Here is a 26237-nt window from a genome sequence, read left to right as displayed (position 1 = left end):
ATAGTCTATGCTAGCGAAACTGGCGATGTGGCCACTAATTGAAATGGCGCATAAGGCATGTAAGCCTGTTAAAGCCATGGAGGTTACCAAATTTCACCCGATAATTCGGTTTGTGTAAACTGAATAATATGATCTGAAACCACATTATTAGATGAACTACCTGTCTCAATTGCCTTGTTGGGAACCATCAGGTTTTCATTCCACGCCATATCTTCCATTCTCTGGCCATTCTTCTCCTCTACGTACACAACTGACTCGCTCTTTTTACCAGGGGCGATCTCTTGTCTACGTGTCGTTTACATGACACAATTTATCTTGGCACTTTGTAGAGCGATCGTGTCATTAATCTGCCTCATGAACATGATTGCCCTCTCAAGCATATTTTCCTTCAAAGCCATATCATTGGCAGCATCTTGGGAGTGCTCGCTCCAGTCATTGCGAAGGCCATTCTCCTCGCCTTCTTGAGTTATTAGTGCCACTTCTTGTGCTTTGTGGCGTGTCATCATGTCAAAGGTCTGTCACTACTCCGGTGGGTCCCATCGTGCGTACGAGAAAGTTATTTCGCTTGGATTTGTGATAATACTCTTTCCAGCTGCGGCGTGACAAATCGCTTATGTGTTATGTGCCAGGGCACTGTCCCAAGGAGTCTGTGGCAAAACCACCAGCCGTCCTTACTGATCTAAAGCGTAGTGTTACGGTCCCCAAAGGTCCGTAGGTTTAGCCGACAACTGGGCTTTAAGGTAGAGCGGATCAAATGGTTACCTTGATTAGACAATTATGCGGCTTGAGGAATTGGTTGCGTAGATTCTTTTCAAGCGAGCGCGTTTGACCTATCGATATAATAAGCGAAACAACCCGAGAACCGATTCTAGAGATGGTGAGATTCACGGCCGTGTTAGGTTCGCGAACTCTGTGGGTCCGGTTACCCAAATGTGGTGAGCCTCGATTCGAAAACCAAGACTCGTGGATAGTGGTCGACAGGTCGGCACCGAGCAACCCCAAAAAGGTCGATTGTGTTTTGCTCTGGAGAGCGTGTTGAACGGAAAAATAAAATGCGAAGAAGATAACGCATAAGAAAGTGAGGAAAATAAAGATAAATAATATAATTGATTGCTATGTCGAAGAAAGCACCTTACAATGAGTGTCGTACTGATACTTATAACCTTCATCTAGAATTGGTAATAAATACCAAGCTCGACGAATCATTAAGACATTATTCTTCCTAAGGAAACTCCTATAATCTATGGCCACTCATTTTACTATCCTAATTAACTAATATAGAAACAAGCCTAAAGGAAAAAAACGTAGGGGAAATAAAAAAACAGTAAAACTAAACCACAACTGATATGGAAAAGGGCTTAATGACTGGCCAAATTGAAGATAACCCATTGGTCTATCTATGTACATGGAGTTTGACCGCAGCTTGATGTTTGTATCCCGCCTTCATTGATTCTTCCACGATTGTTCTTCTGCCATGATATTGTTTGACCGATCGACCATGGATGCCCATCAATTCGTTCATCCATTCTTTCCTTTCAGTGCCCAACCATTCCTCAGCTGATTTTGAGATCAAGAATCTCCTAATTAACCAAACATGGAAAGGCGCCTTGAGATTGGCTGATCACGAATATGCACACGAACTTGTCTTCGCTCATTCTCATCCAGATTGCAAGATACCAAGAATCAGTTGCGGATTGCTACCTTGCCTATAATGAGTTGTGTCGTGGGCCTTGGGCTTGGCTTTGCAAAGGTCTTTGACTAGTGGCCTCTTGCTATTGGCCATTTATCGCGACATACGGAAAATGAGCGTAAACAATATATATATATATATATATATATATATATATATACAAATCCCCCTTCCCTAGGACAGGACCACCGGATTCGTTTATTTTGTGGACATTCCATCATTGCCGCTCTTCCTTCCCAGGTTTTTATGCTTTGATTTCCTTGGTCTGTCTCTCTTGCTGCGTCGCGTCCTCCCCTTGATTGATCCCTCCAAAGGAAAAACCAGTAATAAAAGCTCCAAATATCTCCCTCTGATTAGGGTTTGCTCAACTCAACCTGTCGTTTCCCAATTCCCCCCTCAATTCCTTTCTCTTCTGCTCCGTGCATTGTTCGGTGTTCCCATCCAAACACCTCGTGATGCCATCGTCCTGAGCACTACAGGGCTCCATTGTTCCGTTAATGGTGGAAATCAATGCGACCTCATGATTTTGCTAAAGAGGCAGAGCAGTAACATCCCATCCATGGCTTCTTCCTTGATCCTGAACGACCCTTTTGTTTCTAATCGATTTCATTCCCTTAGACACCATGCGTCTCAGTCGTTACCGGTCGAGAACCGATCCTCGCCCTTTCTAGCGAGAGCTGTTGTGCCCAAGATTGATACTTGTGATGGTTTTAGGATAGCTGATGGGAGAGGGGGGTTGAGTATCAAGGGGTGCTTTAATTCTGTTTCCGATTCGAGTAGCTTATTTCAGAAGCCCCAATCGGGTGCTCCACGGTTAACTCTCCGTAATGTGGAGGTCGGGATCGAGGATGAGAAAGACGCTAGATTGGTGAATGGACGCCAATGGGGCAGCCCTCTTTGCTTCCCTAGCTCTACTTCGCCCGAGAAGATTGTCGTAGCCGTTGATGTCGATGAGGGTATCTCTCTCTTCCAAGATTCTGATTAGTGACTTTCTTATCGCGATTGTTTTTGTGTGCACTGATATCTGGTGTCAGGAGTAGCGATTTTTGTTGATGAGTCAGTTTAGGGCCAATTTCAGGTTGATCAGAGCACCTAAGAACTTTCATTGAGCTTTGACATAACTATAATATTCAGGAAGGTCAAACATATGCCTGTTTCAGTTATTGTGGTACTTGTATATGTTCATACTGTGCTCGATTGAAGATGTAACACTTTGTTGTTCGGGCAGACTTATGTTTTATTCTCTGGAATTTGTTCTGTATAAAATAGATAACTTGAGTGTGTTTTTAATATTGGTTGACTGTACTAAATCAATATATCAAGTCAATAGATACTCTCTGCCATGAAAAAAGGGTAAAGAAACCACTTAAAGAAAGAGAAAAAGAAAGTCAATAGTTAATAGAGATTCTTTGTAATGCAAGCAGGCATCTGAATCAAAGTTATAAATATGTGGCGATGCCATCACATATACATTCATTATGTATCTAGGTGATGAGTGCACCTGTGATCGCTTCTTCTTGAGGAAATGAGTTCAGTTGTTATATGCAATGGTGTATGTTATGTTCTGTCTATTTCGTTGCTCCTTATAAACTGTAACTGGTTCCCCTTCTTGCTGATTTCAGTTCTAGGGAACTTTGTCTCAGCTCTAAACCGGTTCATTGCGGACCGCTACTCTTCAAATCACTCAGTCTCCGAGTATCACGTCTATGAATTTTATAAGGTATCAAAACCTTTGGTTCTTGAAGATCTTTCTATCTTGATCTTCTCTGTTGCTACCATATGTTGAGACCTGAAGCTCTCTTTTGAAAAACTTTTGGGGGAATGCGAATTTCTTGTTAATTATTAAACTAGGGTGTGAGACTACATTATAATTAGCCACTGCGTCAAAGGTGAAACAAGTTTTTCTTGATCAAGTATTTATCGATCTGTCATTGGAGGAGTATGGATATGCATTAATTGAATTCTGGGGTTATTTTTTGTCACTTTGTAGCTTTACTGCTGGTTCTTTTTAGTAATCATTGTTTTATAGGCATATTGTTCTTATGATACTTCCTCTTGCATGGCAGATATGGAACTGTTCCCGCGATGAAGGTACTGACAGCTCTGATTCATGTTCTCCTCATTTATCTTTGAGCAAATCTTGTATGCTCTTTCAGTTAATAATCTAACTGATCGAATCAGTATTCTGTCTCAGTTCATTCAGTAAATTGCTTCACTTCAATAAGCATTAGTTTCCAAGTCAGAAGTTCATCGTAAAGTCTCTTATTTTCTGTCTACAGTACTTCTTAAAACAAGAAGTGTGTAGTATCAATCAATGTAACTAGGAGCAATGGGATGAAAACCCAGAAAAGTCTCAAAGGTCAAAATACTGGAATCTTGCTGTCTGGCTGACTTTCACTTTGTTCTTCCGAAAATCTCTGGAAAGATATACATGACAAGAGCACTATGAGCACAGACTTTGTTTGGTTTGGTCCTGTGAATATCGCCAATATTCTATTAGGAAAACTTATCAAAGTTTGAGAGGACTGGTTTAAGAAATAAGGCTCTTTTTTTATTGCACAGCTGATCTTCGTGTTCATGAGTTCTTCAAGACACCATACTTCAGGATGGGGATCCATCCTATTCCTGGTGCGCGTACGGCACTCCACAAGTTATCGAGTTTCTGTAAACTCTCAGTTGTCACGTGAGGAATGCTCAATATTTACGTTTTTTTGCTTTTTGAAACAAAAAGTTGGTTCAAACTTGATACGAATTTCGCTCTTTATGCATGTTGAAAAAGGTCTCGGCAGAATGCAATCAAGGACCACACGATTCGGTGGATTGAGAAGCATTATCCGGGTCTTTTCCATGAGATCCACTTTGGCAATCACTTTGCCCTTGATGGTGTCTCAAGGCCCAAGTCAGAAATATGCAGGTATATGATTATGAATTGCATCTTATATTGATGAATCACTGTATGGTCTCTTAACTTGTGTTGGGAGGTGAGGCATCATCATCAGATCCTTTTCAGTTTGTACAGTTGCCTTCGTTCTAGTCTCTTATTATGACGTTTGTCTGATACATGGGGGATAGTGCAGTATTCCATTTGCGAAGGGTTTGCCCTGAGTGATATTAATGATTCAATTTCCCTTGTCACAAGAAATGTCAACAGGCTGATGCTTTACGTAAAGCTATAATCTGTTGGTTACATTAAATATGAAATTTGTTTCTTACTCACAGCATGGCAAAATTTGTGATGTTCCTAAGTAAACACCAGGATTTGGATTTGATAAACTGTACTGATATTTTAGACTCTAAGAATGATGTATCTCAACGTGAGGGCTTAAGGTCTTGATTCTAAAGTTCCTGTTCAGTATGAGGAGCTAAAAGGGCATAATAGATTAGAATCACTATATAAACTGATACAGTTTCTACAATGCTCTTTTACCCTCCAACATCGTGCAAGATATAATACGATAGTCATTTCAAGGCTGTGCTGAAACTATGGTACGAGGGTTGTCTTTTGACTATCCCGATTATTGCAGATCTCTTGGAGCGAAGGTTCTGATCGACGATAACCCGAGATATGCGATTGAGTGTGCAAGTGTGGGGATTAGGGTTCTCCTATTTGATTACAAGAACTCGTACCCTTGGTGCAAGACAGAATCGATCCATGGACACCCGCTTGTGACTAAAGTTCACAACTGGGGAGAAGTCGAGCAACAGCTAGTTTCCTGGATTGTTTCCTAGTGTCTTTGCATTTTGTTGGATGAGGATTTCACAGGCCGATGACGTTGAGTGGGTTCCTAACGGGATGACCTTTTCCTAAAGCATCATCATTTGTTGGGTGTTGAAGTATAGGCAATTGAATGAATTTTGGTTATATTTTGTATTAGGTGGTTAGTCGACATGTCTATGGAAGAGTGTTCATAATTAAATTTATGCTAAACCTGATTCATTTTCTGCAAGTCATTACGGAGAGTGGGAATTATAATGTAAATATTGGACTTAATCATTTACATCAGCTACCGATGTTTAATAAGTATCATTGATGGATTCTTGCATGGTTGCAAGAAAGATTTATGATCCAGTTACCTTCTCCAGGTTGAACCAAATCATCATCACTGGTAGGTGATGTTTCTGATGCATCGTTTTAAGCTCACGGGCTTCATTTGATTGGTTAGTGGGGCTGATTTAATGCCCTACCCTTGGCAGCAACGAGGAACAGGGGGCGATTTTTGTTGATTCGATTTGATTGATTTGAGACTCGATTAGTCCTGAAAATGATCTAGGCCAGCATATGCAGTCGAAATCAGAGTGATGTCCTCAGCGGTTCCCAAAAGTCTCTTTTGCTAAACCAAATCGTCTCTATTTTAAGTGAAAGATCGTCAGAAATTATATACCGTAGAACGACCTTTTGCTTTTGTGTCAATTTTATCATAATCTTTTAAAATTATACTATACAACACATCGTTTAGGGTATAGTGTTAATTATAACATGACGTTTCATTTTTCGTGAAAATTAAATGGAAGGCTGATGTGTGGTACATTTGGATTAATAATGAGTCTAGACTCTGATCACATGCGAAATAAACTCATATTCTAACATGTTCGGTGTCCTTTTACTCACCCGACTTCTTCACCATCAATACCTGAATCCTAATCCCGTCTATTCATATACGGAATTGCTTTTTCCGAAAACAACCACACTATCAATAGAATGAAAAAAAATCACATATTGAACTTATTGCAATTCATATAGTGAATAATTGATAGAAATTTATTAGAAATAAAAGGGAAGCTCATGCCTATAAAGTGAAATGCAAACTTTAATTTGTTTTCTTCGAGGGAGAAGTGTGAAGAGAGAGACTGACAAGTACTTTATGAAGAGGGGGAAAAAAGGGCAAAACGCTCAACTGAAAAGAAATTTGGAGTTGCAGTGATGCATGAGATGTGTGTAGAGGCAGGAACAGGATTCATGTATTGACGATGAGGGAGTTGGGTGGAAAAATGGGCACTGGGTATGTCGGAATATAGGTTATTTCGCATGTGGCAAGAGTCTAGGCTCACTATTCATCCACAGGTGTGCCACATCAGCCTTCCATTTAATTTTTACGGAAAAATTGTAATGTCATAATTGACTTTACACCCTAACCGATGTGCTATATAGTATAATTTTAAAAGGTTATAATAAAATCGACACAAAAACAAAAGGTTGTACTATGATTGACACAATACCTAAATGATGTACTATACAGAGTAATTATAAAAAGGCTATGATAAAATTGATACAAAAACAAAAGATTATGTTATGACATATATTTTTCCCGAAAAGAATTGACAGGGAATCAAATATATGAAGAAATGAATTGGTGAAGAATAAATAGCATTATGAATAAAGAATTTTTCATAATTTGTTAATGTAGCTCAACCACGTTGGTTATGTTAGGTAAGACTGAAAAAGAATTGACGAGGAATCGAATATATGAACAAATGAATTGGTGAAGGCTATATGAGATTAGGGATAAAGAATTTACTTATATATATATATATATTACGTAATTTAGACTCATTTGACAAGAGCTTATGAGATTCTTCCGTTTGTGCGAGGAAGAGCTGCCATGTAAGCATTATCATGCAAATAGAAGCAACCACGTAAATACTGACCCTCTCCATTAATATATATATATATATATATATATATTATATAATTTAGACTCCTTCCACAAGAGCTCATGAAATTATTCTATTAGTGCAAGGAAGAGCTGTCAAGTAACAATTATCGTGCAAAGAGAAGTTGTCATGTAAGCATTAATCCTCTATTTAATCTATATATCATGTAATTTAGATTTCTCCTGCGAGAGTTCACGAGATTCTTCCGTTCACGTGAGGAGGAGCTGTCACGTAAGCGTTATCGTCCAAAGAGAACCTGCTAGTTAAGCATTGAACCTTTTCATCAAATATATATTCTTTCGCATTAAATCGTCATTGACTTTATTCTTCTTCGAGTTCCTTTCCCACTAACTTGAAAGTTCATATGAAAATTATATAAAACGAGTTGGTAATATTTCAGCAAAATTGACGCCCGCGCAATGTGTGGGTTGCAAGACTAATTTATATCTATTTAGCTTACTTTCACAGAATTATTCCGTTCGTGCAATAAGTGTCTTCCACATATGTGTAATGGACTCATAAAACTCTTCCATTCGTACCCCTCAGCTGGCGGTTAGCCCTCTCTTTGAGTATCTCTATTAATATAAACTTAGATTTTTTCAAATTTTTTTTCCAAATTACCATAATATGTTTATTATTTTATTATATGTTTCGAGGAGACTTTTAGAATTTTTTCAGATATACTAATTAATGTAACTACTCCAATAATTTTTATTTATTTCTAATATTTTGTATTATAAAATTATAATATAAAAATATAAATAAATGACCGCGCAACGCACGAATTATATGACTAGTTTTTCATAATTTGTTTATGTAATTCATATAAAAACATGTAGAACGGAATTCATGAAAGAGAGACGGGAGGGTGGGGGACCAAAAAAAAGAAAAAGATTCCAATCTGCTTAACATAAATGCAGGTGGTCCCAAATTTGTGTGTCTATATCCCCAAAACCTTTGGGCCTAATCTTTAAGTGTTCTCCAACATTCGAAAATTTACATGATGTCCCTTCCCATGACCGACTTAAAAGGAACCATCACACTTTTCCAGCCAAAACAAATGAATTTTTAATAAATTGTTTTTGAAAATGTTTATAAAAAATAAGTTCGGAATAAATAGAGGGGGCAGTGAAAGCTTCGTCGGCGAACTTCAACCTCAAACCGATGTTGGCTGGCAACCTCCGGTTTGGGAATGGAAGCAGCCAGCAAGGCCTCCGCTACCCCTTTCCTTTGGTTTCTTTTTCTTAATTTTCATAATTATTTTAGCAAAAAATCTTTTGTTTTTGGGATCAAAATATAGGCGGAGGGCATTGATGCTCTCTGATCTACTTAAAAAGAAGCAACGAGCACCCAAGTCACTTTATGTCCACCAAAAAAACAAGAGAAGGAATTTTTAAATATATATTTGAAAATCAAAAAGCCCCAAGAAAAGAGAGAGAAAAAAAAAAAGAAGAAGAAACAAGGAACAAATGGAAGCGGCTATTGGAACCCCACGATAGCAGCCTCAGCCCCAAATGGTCGTTGGCTGACGACCCACAGAATCAAACATTGATGACTATTCCGACCAGGAATGTGTTTTGAGGTTGAGGGGTTGCGACCCTCGCTGGCAGCTTCCTGCCCACAATTGAAGGTCGCTGGCCAGCACTGGTTTTTAGGGGTTGCGACCTTCGCTGACGCCTCGACCGCCCCCTTCATTGGTTCTTTTATTTTTTTTCCGTTTTGAATATAACTTTCAAGATTTCGTTAGAAAGTCCATTCTTGGATGGAAAAGTGATTGGGTAGCTTTTTACATTAAATTAGGTAGTCTTACATTTATTAAGAGGAAGTTAACTACAGGGGTTACTTTTAGGTGGAGAGGGCTATTTCTGGACAATGAAATGTTGGTCCTTGTCAATTTATGGTAAATAGACTAATGATGATTAACCGATGATTGATTATCTCATGCCACATGGTATAAAAAAATCCATCATGAAAATGAAAATGGGTTATGTTACATATTAAAACTCAGGATTTTACTAATATGACTTTGTATCATCGTGACACGAGTCCCTCCGTCGTTAAATACGCGTGAATCTCGCGGCCCACTACACCATCCAACGGTGAGGAGACTCTGTGTCTCGATGACACGGAGTCATATTAAAATTACCCTAAAACTCAATATTCAATTAATTGTAGGAATAAAAAACCTATCATTTCATATGTTCACTAAAACATGTCCACAAAAACTTTCTTTTTATATGATTTTCTTTATCTCTATCCTTCAAATTCGAGTCTTTAGAGAGTTACATTGATTTGTAGTTGATAGCCCAGCTCCTTTTGAGGTCACCATTGAGATCAAAAGTCTCCAGGATCTTGTCATAAATCCAGTTAGACAATACTAATCAACTTGATAAATCTCATTATAGTATATATAATGGCGAACTATTTTATCAAATTTTGAAAAATATGAATATATAATGTGCACATTTTTATCGAATTTATCCAATTTTGGGTTATTGAAATGCCGAGAGAAATGGTAAAGTTGATAGAAAATCAACAGAATTCGGTATTAATAAAGAATATAAATTTGAAACTGATTGCAAACATTGCACCAATCCATTTTGAAATACTTTTGGCAATTATATTTTCATCCAATTAATTGGACATGTGAATGGCATGCCACGTGGTCGAATGATTGCAATCAAAATAAATGGACTAAGACCCTACATGAGATATTTTTGTGCAATAATTTCTACAAGAGATAGAAAAGCAAAAAGTTATAAAAATGAAAAATAAAAAATAAAAAAACGGAAAAGAAAGAATCATTTCTCATCCGGACTGACAAAAGGCTCCAAAGTGATAATGATTGCCATCTTTTTGCACGTTGGGGCGTCTCTTGATACCCATATGCTCCAGCAGCACAATCATCCATGCCAAAACTGTGAAAATTTGAAATGCTCTCACTGTCTAAATTAAAAGCTAATCTTTTGTAATAGGGAAAAGTGTATGTTTGGTCCTGTAGGTTTGAGTTGTTTTCCTCTTTTAGTTCTTTTTTCTCTCTCTTATCAGAATTGGATCGGACCGGCCGGTTCGACCAGTCGGACCGAAAACCGGATCTATAACCGGTCCGGTTCTCTTAAAAACCGGAAATGCACAAAAAAACCGGCGAACCCAAAAAATCGGCCGCTTTTTTTATAAAGCCATAGATCCCATTCGAATCAGCCGGTTGGATGGGTCCTGGATTTATAAAGGAAACCCAACCCGAATCTCCCCCACCCAACCCGAAATCGAAAATGAGCAAAAATTGTAGAGTTGAATCGAAAACCCTAGTTCCTGTGCGGCTGTGCCTCTTGGTTCCTCCCTTGCCGAGGCCATTGTTGCCCTTTCCCTAGCAGAAATTGCAAAATTGAATCGAAAACCCTAGCCTTCTTGCAGTTGTGCCTCTTGGCTCCTCCCTTTCCAAGGCCCTTGCCGCACTTTCCCCTGCCCGACATTGTCTTCTCGAAGAAAAAGAACAAGCTTTCCGACGAATCAAGCAGAGAGAGCAGATCGAAGCGAGGTTGTTTGATTGAGCTTTGATGGATGTGAAATGGGGAAGATTGCGGGATCAATTCTGCCATAGCTCCTCCTCTCTTTCTCTTCCACCTCCTTCTGTGGCTTCTCTCTCTAGTCATCACCAGAGAACCCCACACACAGATACACACACCGGACCGGTCGGACTGAAGAACAAGATTTGGGGCTGTTGAGGAGGTGTTATGGGAGAAGAAGAGGTCGGTAGGGAGATGAAGAGGAAGAATAAGAACAACAGGGAGGACATTCCAGAGGAGGCTGGGAGATTTGAGGATTTCTTTTGAAGAAGAAGAAGAAGGGTGAAAAGATAGATTTGAGGGAGATTGCAGAGGAATCGGGAAGGAAGGAGAGAAGAAAAAGGCCATGTGGCCATTACTGCCTTAATCAAACAATTGGTTGTCAAATCCTACAGCTTTTTGACAACTAAAGAATATCAATTGTAAATTACTCTAATAATAGCGAATAATTAGTAAATATCGTTATAGAATTAGTAACTGAATATAGGTCGCTAATCTAATATTCTATCTTTTCTTATATTTTTTGGACACATATAAATTTTTATCTAATATTTATTACTATTTTGAATTTTCTTGTATTTTATGTTATTTTCTTAGAATAATAATTATTTATTTGTTTTATAATTAAACATGTGGTCCGACCCATCGAATTTCCGGTTGAACCCATAAACTCATGAACCCATACCTCGATCGATTCGATATTCGATCCGGTTCTGATAACAATACTTTTTCTAATTCTTTTTCGATTTTCGTCCTTTATGTTTAGGTACTTTTCTATTTTAACACTTATCCTAAAAGAAGAAGAAGTTAGATGTAGCTAGTTTGGAGCTATGTCAGCTGCCACGAGTGATGCTCATACCATATCAATATAAATTAAAAAACAAACAAGACTAGTCAATAGACTAAATTTAATGGTTTCTTTGATTGAAGAGAAAAATAAATAGGCTTCTGGAACTCCGCAAATACCAGAGCCCAAACACCAGCATCAACAACAAGGTCGTCTTCTTCTTTTTCTTCTTCGTCTTTGACACGTCCGACTCCAAGAATTGTGATTCTACTTCCATGTTGAATCGGTAGAAGCTCTAATGGGGCGGAGTGAGTCCATGTCGTTGCGTGTGTAGGATCTGAGATAGGAGGAAGAGGGTTGTGCGTGCAATTTCAAATTAACGGGTGAGCCTTCATTGATTTGAGTTCCTCTCTTCTGTCTCCGTGCTCATCCTCATCGACCTCTAACAATCGGAATCCTAGCTCAAGCTCTTGCGTTTGTGCAACTGCTTTCTCTTTGATTGGCCATTTGATTGTTAAGTTTCTCATCTCACCCCTCAGGATCATAGAGAAGGACCTCCAGTATCAGTTCCTTTAGTCCTTGGATATCTCTGCCATCCATCTTTCTCCTGGCGTTCTTCTTTCCTTATATTTTCTGATTTTTTATTTATTTTTGGCTTGAACATGGCAATAGCCCAAGAAGTATCGAAATCCTTGTGGGAACCAGTGAACAAGAAGAAGACAGTTTTGCATCAGGTGTTGTTGATGAGGTGAAGAAGCCGAATATTGTTGTTGAGGTGAAAAAGTCACCAATTAATTTTTCTTGGGTGGACTTTCCCTTTTTCTATTGTTGATGTGGAATTAGCATCACACGTGCCAGCTAACATGGCTCCAAGTCAGCTACATCTAACTGTTTTTGTTTTAATGGAAGTGCTAAAATAGAAAAAGAACTAAAACAAAAAAATCACTCAAATCTACAGGACCAAATCTATAGTTTCCCCTCTGTAATACTATATGATTTACTTATTTACTAGTTAATAAAACCCTCTGAAAAAATTACCCCTTAATATATATATATATATATAGGGTAGATCATAAATGAGTAACATGGTCCAATTATAAAATATTTGAAATTAATTTAATGTAAATATTTATATAATTAATTTATATAGACAAAATTACATCATTTTCAATAAGTAGAAAATAAATTATAAATATGTTAATTCTACCCAATAAATAAAATTGTAAGAATTTACTCAATTAATTAATACAAAAATATTTTGCACTGATAACTCTTAGATTAATAAATAAGTGTAATACAAATTATTCTCATGAAGATAGGTACATGTATAAAATATATATTAATATTATTAAATGTATATTATTATTACTATATGTTCATTGAGTGCATTATATTAAAATTTCTAGAATTATTATATAGCTTATCTTATTAAATCTTAATTAAATAAATCTCCATGGAAGTGATTGGATCATTTTTTTTTTTTGCTCGGTACTAATGAGGATTCATCAGTTAGAAAGGTACAACAGAAAATGCTCAAAAAAATTACAAGATAAGGACAGTAGATGGAACCTCCTAAGTTAACCACTAGGAAAATACAAGGCAAAAATCACCCAAGAAATCAACACAAACATTGTAGTTAAGCCCTCTAAGGCCTTATCTAAACCTACTGCTAGCCATAAGGATCCCTAAGGAAGACTGGTATGGGTCCTTAGATCCATTCAATAATCCTTCTTCGAGCCTCGGGAATTTGCTTCAGACCTTCGAAGAATTTTTGAAGCAGAGCTAAACAACAGGGCCTTGAGCATACCTCAGCACTATAGAGCTTACCATGCCATCGAGAAGACTTCAACAAAAAACACCTCAAGACCTGCATACAGCCAGCAGAGAGCCAAGAGTGGAGAAACCTCGTTGGAGGTAGTCGTTTACAGGCAGATCACGACCTACAATGGGCTGTATGAGCTTGAAGGCTATAGACCCAAGCCTACAAAGACCAAAATATAGGCGGATCTAGCGAGATTCTCCACCGATACAGGCAGATCTAGCGACATTCTCCATCGATCTTCAAGGATTAGGGCTTATTCGGTGAGAATCGACCCTAAAACTTGAAGATTTGGCTCAGACCTTGGTGGAGCCGCTTGGATCTTTGAAAATTTGAGTAGATCCGAGAATATCGAGCATGGATCTTCAAGGATCTGAGGCGCCATCCCAGCCGGAGCCCGGACTGATGTCCCGAGCGTTACTCTTGTGGAGTTCAATTTGTCGGAGATCAGACAAAGCAAAAATGAGGTTCATGGCCGCGCACAAGAGAGGGGGAAGAAGAAAGCCGGACCTAAGATAGTCACCGAGAGGGAAGAAGGGAACCGGAGTAAGCCAATAGAGCAAAAGCCACTGAGATCTCCAATGGAGCATATATACAACCACTAGTGGAGGGGTGGGACCTACGCATCGAGGATGAGGGGAGAGGGCACTAGACGCGCTGGTAAGGACGCTGGAAGAAGGGCTCTGTTTAGAGATGTTTTAGAGAGAGGACTAACTGGGGGATCCCAGTGCATCATTTCCATCTAAAATTATTCAAATTTATGAAACTTAATTTATGTAATATTAGAAGAATAAAGTACAACCAAATTCTTAAATTATAAAATTTTAAAAATCTATAATTATCATTCTTTTTATCAAATAAATACTAAAGATTTTTTAAATTTTTAGGAATTTAAAATTGTTTTCATAGATATAAGATTGATAATATTGAAATGATATATATGAATTTATTATATGAATTGAATAGAAAATAAACCTTATGCGTATCAATATAAACTATAAATTCATATATTATTTATTATTTTTATATTTAATTTCTTACTATAGAATTTTCTTCACAAAAAACGGTAGCAATGCACGGATTCAATAATCTATTACTTTATATTTTCGATGTCAGGTTGGTGAGGTTAATGCATGTAAATAAATGGCACGACTGGCTCACTCATCTAAAGGGACATAGAGCTTCCCTCGCAGTTTGGTGTTCCTCCAATGCTAATAGACATTCACATTCATGTATATTACGATCTAATCCGCGCGATCCCACGGGTCAGGGAAAACATTTTTGTGAATTTCTTGATTTACCACAGTAATTTGTGTAATAACCAATGTAGAGTATAACTGAAACTAACTATAAACTTATAAAACTACTTTGTTTAAATGTTATGAACAATCGATTGATAGTAAATGATCTAGATTTTTTTTACAAGATTGAACTAATTAATACTTTATACAGTGTAAAACCTAGTATTTTCTTGTTATTTAAAGTTTCAATGTTTCTAATTAAAAAACCATAACCGCAATGTAATAATCTTAAGTTGTTGCTAATTTTAAGTGGATGAAACTTATTTGCAGCATGGGAGTTCAAAAAATTCATTAAAAGTTGGACCCTTTAGAGTCGGACTCGTTGGACTATAGATACTAGGTGGTGCAAAAAAAAAAGAAAAAGAAAAAGTATGTATTATACAACTAATAAATAAAAATTTTTAAAATAAAAATATAATTCTTTTTTTTTAAGAAGAGGAGTAAATGGGAAACCCTACTCACCCCCATATTGCCGTATGGGACTTGTAATCGCTATCTATATATAACGATACTATTACTTTCTTTTTACTAAGTACATTCTTTTTGCCCCGATATTCTTTTTCTGGAAGGAGAGATGTAATATGGACCATTAATCCTTTTATTTCTAATTTATCAGTTATAGCGTTGTCAGAAAGAAAGTACATTCTTTAAGATAAATTCTTTTTCTCAATGTATATCATGATATTTGAAAGTCGAATGAGTCTCGACTAATCTAATTTGAGCAGGTTCAGCCTATTAAGGAGTAAAACTCTCTCAGCATAAATTTTCTCCATTCATAATATTCAAATCTAAGACCTTATTTTTGGAAAAAATGAGATTTTTTTTAACTAAAAGAACATAAACTATATATATGTAAATATATACATATATATTTCTTTTTACCAAGAATGTAGGATGGACTGCATATTTGATCGTATACATTTAAATCAATGAAAGATGAACAGGGTGCAACGTAGTGATGTATGCTCTCATGGTAATCAAGATGTTTCAGGTTTGATACTTAGTGAGACTATCGATGTTTCTATATTAGTTATTAGGATTTTTATTTTATTGTATTAGGCTCACAGGTCTTTCTTGTGAACGAAAAAGAAAAAGAAAAAAAAATGATCTAATAGCATTTCCCTAACATAATCTCCGCCTTCAAAAAGGTGGGCAAATTATTTCCAGCATGGAAGTGTCAATTTTCTATATAGAGTATCGATTGCTTGGTAGCACATCACAGATTATCTGACACATTTATAAGGGCTTATAAACATCTTAAAATAAATTACCCTTAATTTTTTTTTAGTTACAAATGAGTAAGGCATAGTACAATAAAAGAGAAATCCTAAATAACTAATAAAATGGAACGAAAAATTCACTAGGTATCGAACTTGTGATTTCTAGATCAACAGGCGAAGCGTATGTCGCTGTGCTACATCATCTTTTAGTCTTTTTTGTTTTTATTTTTATTTATAATGAAGGATGTCCTAACTTCACTCAATTATTTTTCCATAGCGTCGCCAACACCTTGCAAACCATGGAACATGTAAGTTCGTCCACAGAGGCCGTGCGGGGCCAATATCAAGTATTCTTGCATGATTTCAGGAGTATCCTATACATGTTCTTTGTCGTTGCCTTTGTAATTTTTTTTCTCTATTTTTAATTGCTCCTTTAAAAATATTTTCTCTTTCTTTTATTATTGTTTTGACTAAAAAATAATAATTCGTTTAACTTGAAAATTAATATGTATTGATCTATAATAGATAATTAAAATAAATAAAATAAATTCATAAGTTTATATGAAGGAAAGTGACTTAATAAGTGGCAGCTATTTGAAAGTATCATAATTTATACACAACAACTTGGTGAAGTAACAGATCTCTCTCCTTAGTTGAGAGCTTCTCTCTCTAACCTTCTTCCCTTTGTTGGAAGCTCCCCTGTTTCTCATCTCTTACGCACCCTCCTCCGTTTCTTAGAGATCTCTTTAGCTCAGTTTCACTGGTAGATCTCCTTAGATCCTCTGGACGATCCCTGCTTGATCCCTGCTTGATCTCGTCTGCCACTTCATTTACTGCAGAATCCTTGAAGCTACTGCCAAATCCGCCATCCAGCTATTGCCCATGCTCATCTTCTCCATTTACTACTGATTTTACATCTACCCACCTTCGCAGATCCACCAGTCTTGCAAATCTCCAAGCTTCATTTAAGTGTAAGATCCCCTCTCTTTATGGCTCCCACTGCTATATATTGCACCTACCACCTTTCCCCCAGCATTCCAAGCATTCCGAACACCCCTTGTAATCCCTCATCCAACACCACCCCCTCCTTCAACCTCAAGATACTCCCCCCCCTGAAATGGACCAAACTGACCTTGAGTATTCCCTATCCGAAATTTTTTCCTCCCAAATGTCCATGAACCACAGCCAAGAAGTTATTGATCTGCATTCTACCGATGAGGAAGAAGCACATAAGTCCTTCCCCCTAACCCTTCTCATCAAACCGTTCGGCTTTAAACCCCCTCCTTCAAAAGCGATTATCCCTCGCCTTCTCCAAGCTTGGAACATAAGGAAAAAAGTCACCATCACACCCAAGAAATACTCTGATGAAATCATGGTATGCCTCTTCTCTGATAAAAAAGACATGCTTTACGTGGAGAAAGACAGAGCGTGGTCTGTCCAGGGCGCTCACCTCATGATCGAACGCTGGGATAAGGGCCTATCGCTGGAGGAGATAAAGTTTGAAGCCGTAACATTCTGGATCCAAATAAGAGGCATCCCGCCTGAGCAGTTATCCATTGAAAACATCTCCAAATTAGCCCAAAGAGCTGGCAAAGTCATGGAAATTGACTGGAAGGACACACCGTCACTTCCTAAGTGGTTCGTCACACCACGGGCTCTGGTCAAGGTGTTAGTCACCAAGCCGCTCTGCCCTGGACGGCTAATAAGCAGGAAGAGAGGCAAGCCAACATGGGTATACTTCAAATATGAGCATCTCAAAACTTTTTGCTACGATTGCGGCATCCTAGGGCACGATCAAGCTCACTGCCAATCGGAATCCCCAGCTTCCAACGACCTCTATGGCCCTTGGTTAAGATTCGACGCCCAATCGGACCTAATCCCGCCTCACCTCTCTGCAACCCCAACAAAATCAACCCTCCCTGTTCACCCCCCCGAATCCGGCTCACCCTCCCAACCCCAGAACCAAAGCTCGCCCCCCCAGAAGCTTCGATCCGAACCCAGCAACATGACAGCTCAATCAGAAGGAAAAGACAACTCACCGAGTTCGCAGCCGCCCGTTGCAGATTCTGACATCAACCTCCTCCTCCGCCGCGGTCACATCACGCCGTACAACGTCAGGAAGGAGATGGGATGGGATCGGACAGCTTACTCCCTCAACACTGACTTGAGTTATTCGGGTCTGATGGACTTGCAGGGCAGCTTGGAAGCCCAGAGCTCCTACTGGACCAGCCCAAGAAGAAGCCCGATCCTGAGCCCAGTGCCACACCATGCTTACAGCCCATCATCTGAGCGGGCCTCCCCCAGGAACAAAAGCCCAGCCTACAACCCATCATCTGAGCGGGCTTCCCTCAGGCATAAAAGCCCAGCCTGCAATGCTAAGCCCTCCGGGAGTGCTCAGGCCCACAGAATAAGCCCAAGCCCTAACAAAGACTTCCCCCACGGAAGTGACATGGAATTGGAAGATTTCACCATCTCTTTCACCCACAGAAAAAGGAAAAATGAAACATCGATCGAGGATTTCTTCAATCTTGCTGCACCTTACTCTAAATTCTTCAACAAGATGGCAAAGACCATCGGGCATCAGAACCAGGCTCCTAGAATGCATCCTCAGATAGGAGTGCACATTCTTGACGCAGATATGAACGATGATACAAATGCAGAAGACATCGACATGGCCGAGGAGGCGGGCCTTACCAAGCCCCCAAGCCCGCCATGAGTTTACTTGCTTGGAATTGTCGGGGATTGAGAGGAGAACCGACAGTTCGAGCACTGCGCCTCCTCATCCGAAAGTACCGCCCTAGTATTATTTTTCTATCTGAAACCAAATCAGACTCGTATCACTGTAGTAAAATAGCCCGACGCTGCAACTTTGAAGGTATCTTTTCAATCGAATCCTCAAACGCTTCTGGTGGACTATGCTTAATGTGGGATTCAGAATTAAGGATTAACATTTTAAAATCATCCCCATTTTTCATCCATGCCATTGTAGAGCACCAGGTTTTACCAGCCCCTTGGCTCCTTACTGCAGTATATGGCCCTCCATACATGCATGAAAAATCTATGTTCTGGACAGACTTATCAAATCTTGCAAGCTCAATTGACTCCCCTTGGTTGATTATAGGAGATTTCAATGAAATTAGTGCTTCAACTAATAAAATAGGAGGGCGTTCTTATGCATCATCTTCACGGTCCTTCCTTGATAGCTTCCTAAGTCAATCGGGATGCATTGATCTAGGCTTCTCGGGTAACCCCTTCACTTGGAGAAACAAAAGATCAGGCCTAGCCTCCATTAAGCAAAGGTTAGATAGAGCTATTGCAAATGACATATGGAGGACCACATTTCCAAAAGCAGGAGTCTTTCATCTCCCGCAAATTCGCTCTGACCACAATCCTATTTTATTAAAACTTTGGATGCTCTCCCCGCATAAACCTAGGCCTTTCCGCTTTGAGGAAGCCTGGACCCGAGATATCTCTAGTAGAGACATTGTCAAAAATGCATGGAATAAAACGGTTTATGGTTCAAAGGCCTTCCAGCTCACTTCAAAAATTAAATTTGTCAAAAAAGATCTCAGAAAGTGGAATAGAGAAGTGTTTGGATTCTGTGATACTAACATTGCAGGAATCATGGAGAAACTCAATGCCATCCAAGGAAAGGCCACCACACCTGAGACCAAGGAACAAGAAGAAAAGCTCTTAGCAGATCTCGAAGAAAACCTCGTCAGAAAAGACCTCATATGGCGGCAAAAATCAAGAGAACTCTGGTTGAAGGAGGGGGACAAAAATTCCAAATTCTTCCACCTCTCAACCATCATAAGGCGTAGATCAAATTCCATTGCTGCCATCAAGAATGTTAATGGGGAATGGTGCCAAGACAGCGAAGGAATAGGAAACTATTTCCTCTGGAACTTCCAAGACCTATTCCATACCTCCCACCCCTCAATTCCAGATGACCTGGAAGGTCTGATTTGCCCAATCATTTCAGGGACAGACAATGACAGTTTAATTTGCCCTCCGGACGACAAGGAAATCATGATGGCCCTAAATTCAATCCCTAATCTCAAAGCCCCCGGCCCAGACGGAATCCCTTCGCTCTTCTACAAGCACTACGGAGATACGGTTAAACACTCCTCATCTCAGCTGTTAAGAACTTCTTCAGCTCAAACCATATTCTTAGAGAGTGGAACAACACCTTTATCTCCCTTATTCCGAAGTGCAACGGAGCATCCACTTTCAAAGAATTCAGGCCCATCAGTCTATGCAATGTGTGCTACAAAGTGATCTCTAAAATAATTGCCAACAGACTCAAGCCACTCCTCCAGAAGATCATCTCTCCAAACCAATCTGCATTCGTCGAAGGGAGATGGATAAATGAGAATGGCCTTCTCACCCAAGAGATCCTCCACACAATGAGGAAAACAAAAGCACGCAAAGGATGGATTGGGATGAAGATTGACTTTATGAAGGCCTTCGATAAGCTGGAATGGCCTTTTATCATCAAGATTCTCGAAAAGCTAGGCTTCCACTCGACCTTTATCTCATGGATTCACCAATGCATCTCCACATCAACCTTTTCGATCCTTCTCAATGGCTCTCCCCATGGTCATTTCTCGCCATCCAGAGGTCTAAGGCAGGGAGATCCTATCTCCCCCTACTTGTTCGTCATATCCATGGAAATCCTGTCACGTCTACTATACAGGGCGGAATTAAATGGCGATATTAAGGGCATTCAAATAAGCCGTGGAGGTCCTCAGATCACCCATTTAATGTTCGCGGATGACCTCCTCATCCTGGCAAAGGCCTCTACTGCTAATATCACAGCTATAAAAGACATCCTCGATAAATTCTGCCGATGGTCGGGCCAAGAAATCAACTGCTCCAAATCAGGCATTTTCTTCTCCAAGAACACAACAGTGGACTCCAGAAGATCTGCAAAATCCATCCTTGGCATTAGAAAACTTAAGGAAAATGCAAGCTACCTGGGAAATCCAATGTTCATCAAACGGAAAAGGAAAGAATCATTCCAATTCCTCATAGATAAGATCAAAAATAGACTTGCAGCATGGAAGACAAAAGCTCTGTCATGGGCGGGGAGAGCCACTTTGATCAGATCAGTAATCAACAGCACCCCGATCTATACTATGTCTTTGTTCCGACTTCCAAAGTCCACTCTCAACTCAATTGACAAAGTGACTAGGAGATTCTGGTGGGGCTCTACCAAAGAGGAGGGCAACTTCTATGCCCCAAAAAATTGGGATGCCATCTGCCAACCAAAAGCAAAAGGGGGGCTTGGTTTCCGAAGAGCCGAAGATTCAAATAAGGCAATGCTTTCCAAAACGGCTTGGGCGCTCACAAAAGGTAACGGTAGCCTGGCGGGTAGAGCTTTCAAAGCCAAATACGGTAATTTTCTAAACTCCCCCAACCGCCCCTCAGCTTCGCCGATCTGGAAAGGCATCCAGTGGTGCAAGGATACTATCCAGGCAAGTACTTGCTTTTCTATAGGAAACGGCTCTTCAACCTCAGCTTGGCTAGACCCATGGGTCCCAGGTACGGTCAACTTTAAACCTACTCCTAGGGTAGATGTTCTCCAAGACCCTGCCTTAAAGGTGCGTGACCTAATGCTCTTCAACCCAAAGCGATGGAACATTCCGCTTATCTCATCCCTTTTCGAGCATGACACGGTGCATAACATCCTCAAGATCCATCTGTCCCAAGCCGATTCTGAAGACTCTGCAAAATGGACCCCCAATTCATCGGGGAAGCATTCTGTTAAATCCTTTTACCTCACTGATCAACAACATAGATTCCAGGATCACAGCGGAATATCTTGGAAGGCAATCTGGAATCTTAAGATTCATGATCGCTTTAAACTCCATCTTTGGAGGATAGGTAGTGAAAGCCTCCCCTGGTTTAGCGAAAAGGACGCTCCTTGTCCCCTATGCCAAACCAGCTCCGATAGGATTGATCATCTCTACGGAGATTGTATCTTCTATCGTGTTGCTTGGAGGGAATCACCCTGGGGCTTGCATTCCAGCATTCTCCCCATGGTTAATGTGAAGGATCTTATCAACTTCATTTCTTGCCCTCCTGCATCAGTCTTCCCTATGCACTCTGACAGGGCTGACTTCTCCCTTTATGCAGCCATTACTCTTTATTATCTGTGGTCCTCACGCAATGATGTCTTGCACACAGGGAAGTCAGCTGATTTGCATGAATGCACAAATAGGATAAAAAGGTCTTATTTGGAGCACCATAGATGCGACCTCACTGGGGAAAATCTTCAAAAAGAGCAGCCGCGCCATCATCTGCATCTCCTTGCATCACAAGCCCCTTCAGGACCTGATTGGTTTATCTTAAACACAGATGCAGCCTGGACCATCAATAAAACATGCCTCTCCGGGACTCTTCAGCTTTTGAATGGCACCCCCTCATTATCCTGGTACCAATCCTCTAACGAAGATAAACCGCTCCAAACTGAAGCCAAAGCAGCCCTCCTCGCACTTTCAATTGCCGCTGAAAGAGGATTATCGAAGATATGGTTGAGAAGTGATGCCCTGCAACTTGTCAATGCTATTCTGCACCCTGGTAGCTCCCCTTGGGAGATTAAAAGCATAATTGAGGATATTTCTTTAGCTCTTAGTTTTTTCTCCTCTTGGGTGTGTTCTTGGGTACCGAGGGAGGCAAATTCCATTACTCATGACTTAGGCCAATTTGGATTATTGTCTAATTCCCCATCGCTTTGTATGTTCCAAGGATACCCCAACCTGAGGCCCTCATTCTCTGTACTTAATTCTCGTTATTAATGAATTATCTTACTTATCAAAAAAAAAAGTGGCAGCTATTTGCAGGTAGATTTGTTTTCCTTTGTCTTGTCGGAATATGTGTTTTAGGATAATGTGGGTTGCTGAGAGAGGATAAGTTTATTGGGATATTTAAGGGGGGCGTGGTTGAGAAAAAGATTGTTATGTTGGTGAATTTTTTTATTGTCTTTAAAAATTAATATATTTATTATATATGTGATTTCTTTAGAGATAATGAGGTTTTAAAAAAAAGTGAACTGTTTCTCGGTAATTCTTTTAATATTTTTATTAGTAATAAAAGTTCAAAAATAATTTCGGAACCATATCTATTATTTAAATTAATAAATTCAAAATTATAAAAGTTATCATTTATTGTATTAAGATTTTATTATATTTATCTGTACATAATGTATTTATCTGTATATAATGAACTTGAGCCAGTTTTTGTATGGAGAAATCTTAGAATACCATATAGTGTCATACATTCTTATCATTCTTTTAAGTTTTTCTTCACAATCATAATGAAACCTTCCAGAAACTAAAAGAGTTTCTTCCTTCTTAAAATCTTGTGCTTATATTTTTTACCAATATACTCGATATTTTTCAATATCTTCAACCTGTTCCTTTGTTAAAGTGTTCACTTTTCACATTTATCAAATAAGTGTAGAAATTTTTCTCTCTTCTCAGCAAAGTTTTATTCCTTGATAATTTTTTCTATAACGAGCTTTACATTTGTTTTTGAACGTTGGTAAATTTTTCACTCGTAATCCTATATTTTCTTCCTAAGTTTTCATCATGAATCGCATCCACTAATCATATCATACATTATAATGGGTCCCTCTTCATGGGAGCACGATATATGTATTTTTTTTTCATTTTTAGTCATTACCACCAGGCAAGAAACCGATAGGATGTAAATGGATCTTCAAAATTAAGCGTCGAGCCGATGGAAGCGTAGAGCGATTGAAAGCTCGCCTTGTTGCTAAAGGGTTCACGCAAGTTGAAGGAATTGATTACAATGAGATGTTTGCTCCTGTTGCTAAGATGGTTACAGTTCGATGCTTCTTAACAGTGGCATTATTTAGAGGTTGGGATCTTCATCAACTTGATGTCCACAATGCTTTTCTTCATGGGGACCTCGAGGAAGAAGTTTATATGCAGCTGCCCCCAGGTTTTGACTTGACTGATCGACACCGTGTATGCCGTCTTCGAAAGTCCCTATATGGCTTGAAACAAGCCTCCCGTAATTGGTTTTCCAAATTCACTTCTGCATTACGCGGTTTTGGCTTTGAACAATCTGCAGCAGACCATTCATTATTCACATGGTCAAAGAACAACGATTTTGTTGCCATTCTTGTCTATGTCGATGATATTATCTTGACAGGAAACAGTCCAGCTCGTTGCACTGCCATCAAGGAATTTCTCAATCGTCATTTTCGCATCAAGGATCTCGGTTATCTAAAGTTCTTTCTCGGTATTGAGATAGCTCGTAAAGGAGGCCAAATGTTTCTTTGTCAACGCAAGTACACATTGGATATATTGACAGAGACTGGCATGCTAGGAGCTAAACCTGCCACTTTTCCTATGGAGCAACAGCTCCGGTTGTCTACTGAAGAGGGGTTGAGGTTTTCGGATCCTGGAAAGTATCGGAGGCTCATCGGACGTCTTGTATACTTAACTATCACACGACTGGAGTTAAGTTATCCGGTTCATATCTTGTCTCAATTCTTGCAAGATCCAAGACAACCGCACTGGGATGCTGCGATGCGGTTACTTCGATATCTCAAAGGTACACCGGGTCAAGGAATAATACTCAAGCCATCATCTCTCCAGTTAAAAGCATACTGCGATTCAGATTGGGCTAGCTGTCCAATGACTCGCCGTTCTTTATCAGGGTATTTTATCACTCTTGGGGGCTGTCCTATCTCTTGGAAAACCAAGAAACAGACCACGGTTTCCAAATCATCTGCTGAGGCGGAATATCGTTCCATGGCGATTACTACAAGTGAGATATTATGGTTGAAGAGTCTACTTCGGTCCTTCAAGATTGATCACTCCGAGCCTGTACAGTTATTCTGCGACAGTCAAGCTGCTCTCCACATTGCAGCAAATCCGGTATTCCATGAGAGGACAAAGCATATTGAAATCGACTGTCACTTTATCCGAGAACATCTACAGTCGAGAACCATCATTGCCTCTCATGTGTCTACTAGGATACAACTAGCTGACATCTTCACTAAAGCACTTGGAAAAGATCGCTTTAAATTTCTTCTCGACAAGTTGGGCGTTCATGATCTTCACGCTCCAACTTGAGGGGGAGTATTAGGCAAGTCAATCCCAGATATATTGCTTATTAATTCTGTATCTTTATTTACCCTGTATCTTACCATATTTACTGTAATTAGCTTGCTGTATTTTGTCTTTCCTATTTTAAGCTTCTAGACAATTTTGGTGTATATTAAGTCATGGATGTACAATAAACCGTGAGAGAAGAGAATAAAGAGGATTCCTTTCTCCAAAACTCACAATAATGAAAAAGTGTCTCGACTTTGTTTGACTACTCCTCGTGGCCGTCATCACTAATTTGCAAACTCACAAAACATGTAAATTGGTCCACACAGCCGATACAAGTAGTTGATATGGAGTATTTTCATGCATAATTTCAGGGATATTCTATAGATGTTCTTCGTCAATGCCTTTACTACTTTCCCTATATTTCCAATTGTTCTTTAAGTATTTACGCTCCCTTTCATATATATCAAGGAAAACACATATGCTCTATGCATGCAACATAAATAATAATAAAAACAACATATCAAAATAATTGTATTTTGAACAACGTGGGTTGGTTCAAGCGGGTCGGCTCTTATTTCGCTTAAACAAGATCTTGAGTTCGAATCCTTGTGAATATAGAAAATCTACGCTGAAAGAGCTTTGCCCCTGATTGGGCCAACCCGATTTGAATGAATTAGCCGGGGCCCAATTGAGATTCCAGATATCAAGGTTTACACCAAAAAAAAATAATTGTATTTTGTCCTACTAAAAAAAATAATTGTATTTTGATTAAAAATAATAATTTATTTAACGTAAAAAATAAATTGCAATGATAAGCAATAGATCATTAAAATCAGTAAAAATTAAAAGGAAAAAGTACAAAAACCCATTGTGGTATGAACTTGAGATAAATTGCACCATGTGATTTTTTTAGGGACAAATAACACTTTGTGATTCACTTCATGAGACATAATGGATCTCACCGTTAATTTTTTTATCACTTTTGATCCTCAAACTTTTCTTTTTTTGTTATTACCCTCAAACTTTCAACTTTTTTGCAATTTGATCTTAAAATTCGAGAAAATGGGGAAGGGGCTTAGGCCGCCGGTCGGTGACCCCGACCCCACCACC

General features: G+C 39.1%; 1 protein-coding gene and 1 long non-coding RNA gene across 2 annotated transcripts; both read left to right on the top strand.

The window, feature by feature from the left end:
• Positions 1–1863: 1863 nt before the first annotated feature.
• On the top strand, positions 1864–5759 carry LOC116197610. Its single transcript, XM_031527787.1, has 6 exons — positions 1864–2646; positions 3313–3410; positions 3757–3781; positions 4253–4373; positions 4470–4604; positions 5215–5759. Exons 1-6 carry the CDS (start codon positions 2211–2213, stop codon positions 5417–5419), a joined length of 1020 nt encoding a protein of 339 aa, XP_031383647.1. The 5' UTR covers positions 1864–2210; the 3' UTR covers positions 5420–5759.
• A 6134-nt stretch (positions 5760–11893) lies between these two features.
• Positions 11894–12557, top strand: LOC116196961. The gene is made up of 2 exons (XR_004154938.1): positions 11894–12078; positions 12368–12557. It is a non-coding gene; the product is annotated as an uncharacterized LOC116196961 (long non-coding RNA).
• Positions 12558–26237: the final 13680 nt, after the last annotated feature.

Source organism: Punica granatum, chromosome 2 (assembly GCF_007655135.1).
Source record: "Punica granatum isolate Tunisia-2019 chromosome 2, ASM765513v2, whole genome shotgun sequence".
NCBI lineage: Eukaryota > Viridiplantae > Streptophyta > Magnoliopsida > Myrtales > Lythraceae > Punica > Punica granatum.
The sequence above is the reverse complement of the archived record's forward strand: the minus strand, read 5'-3'. Positions and strand labels throughout refer to the sequence as shown.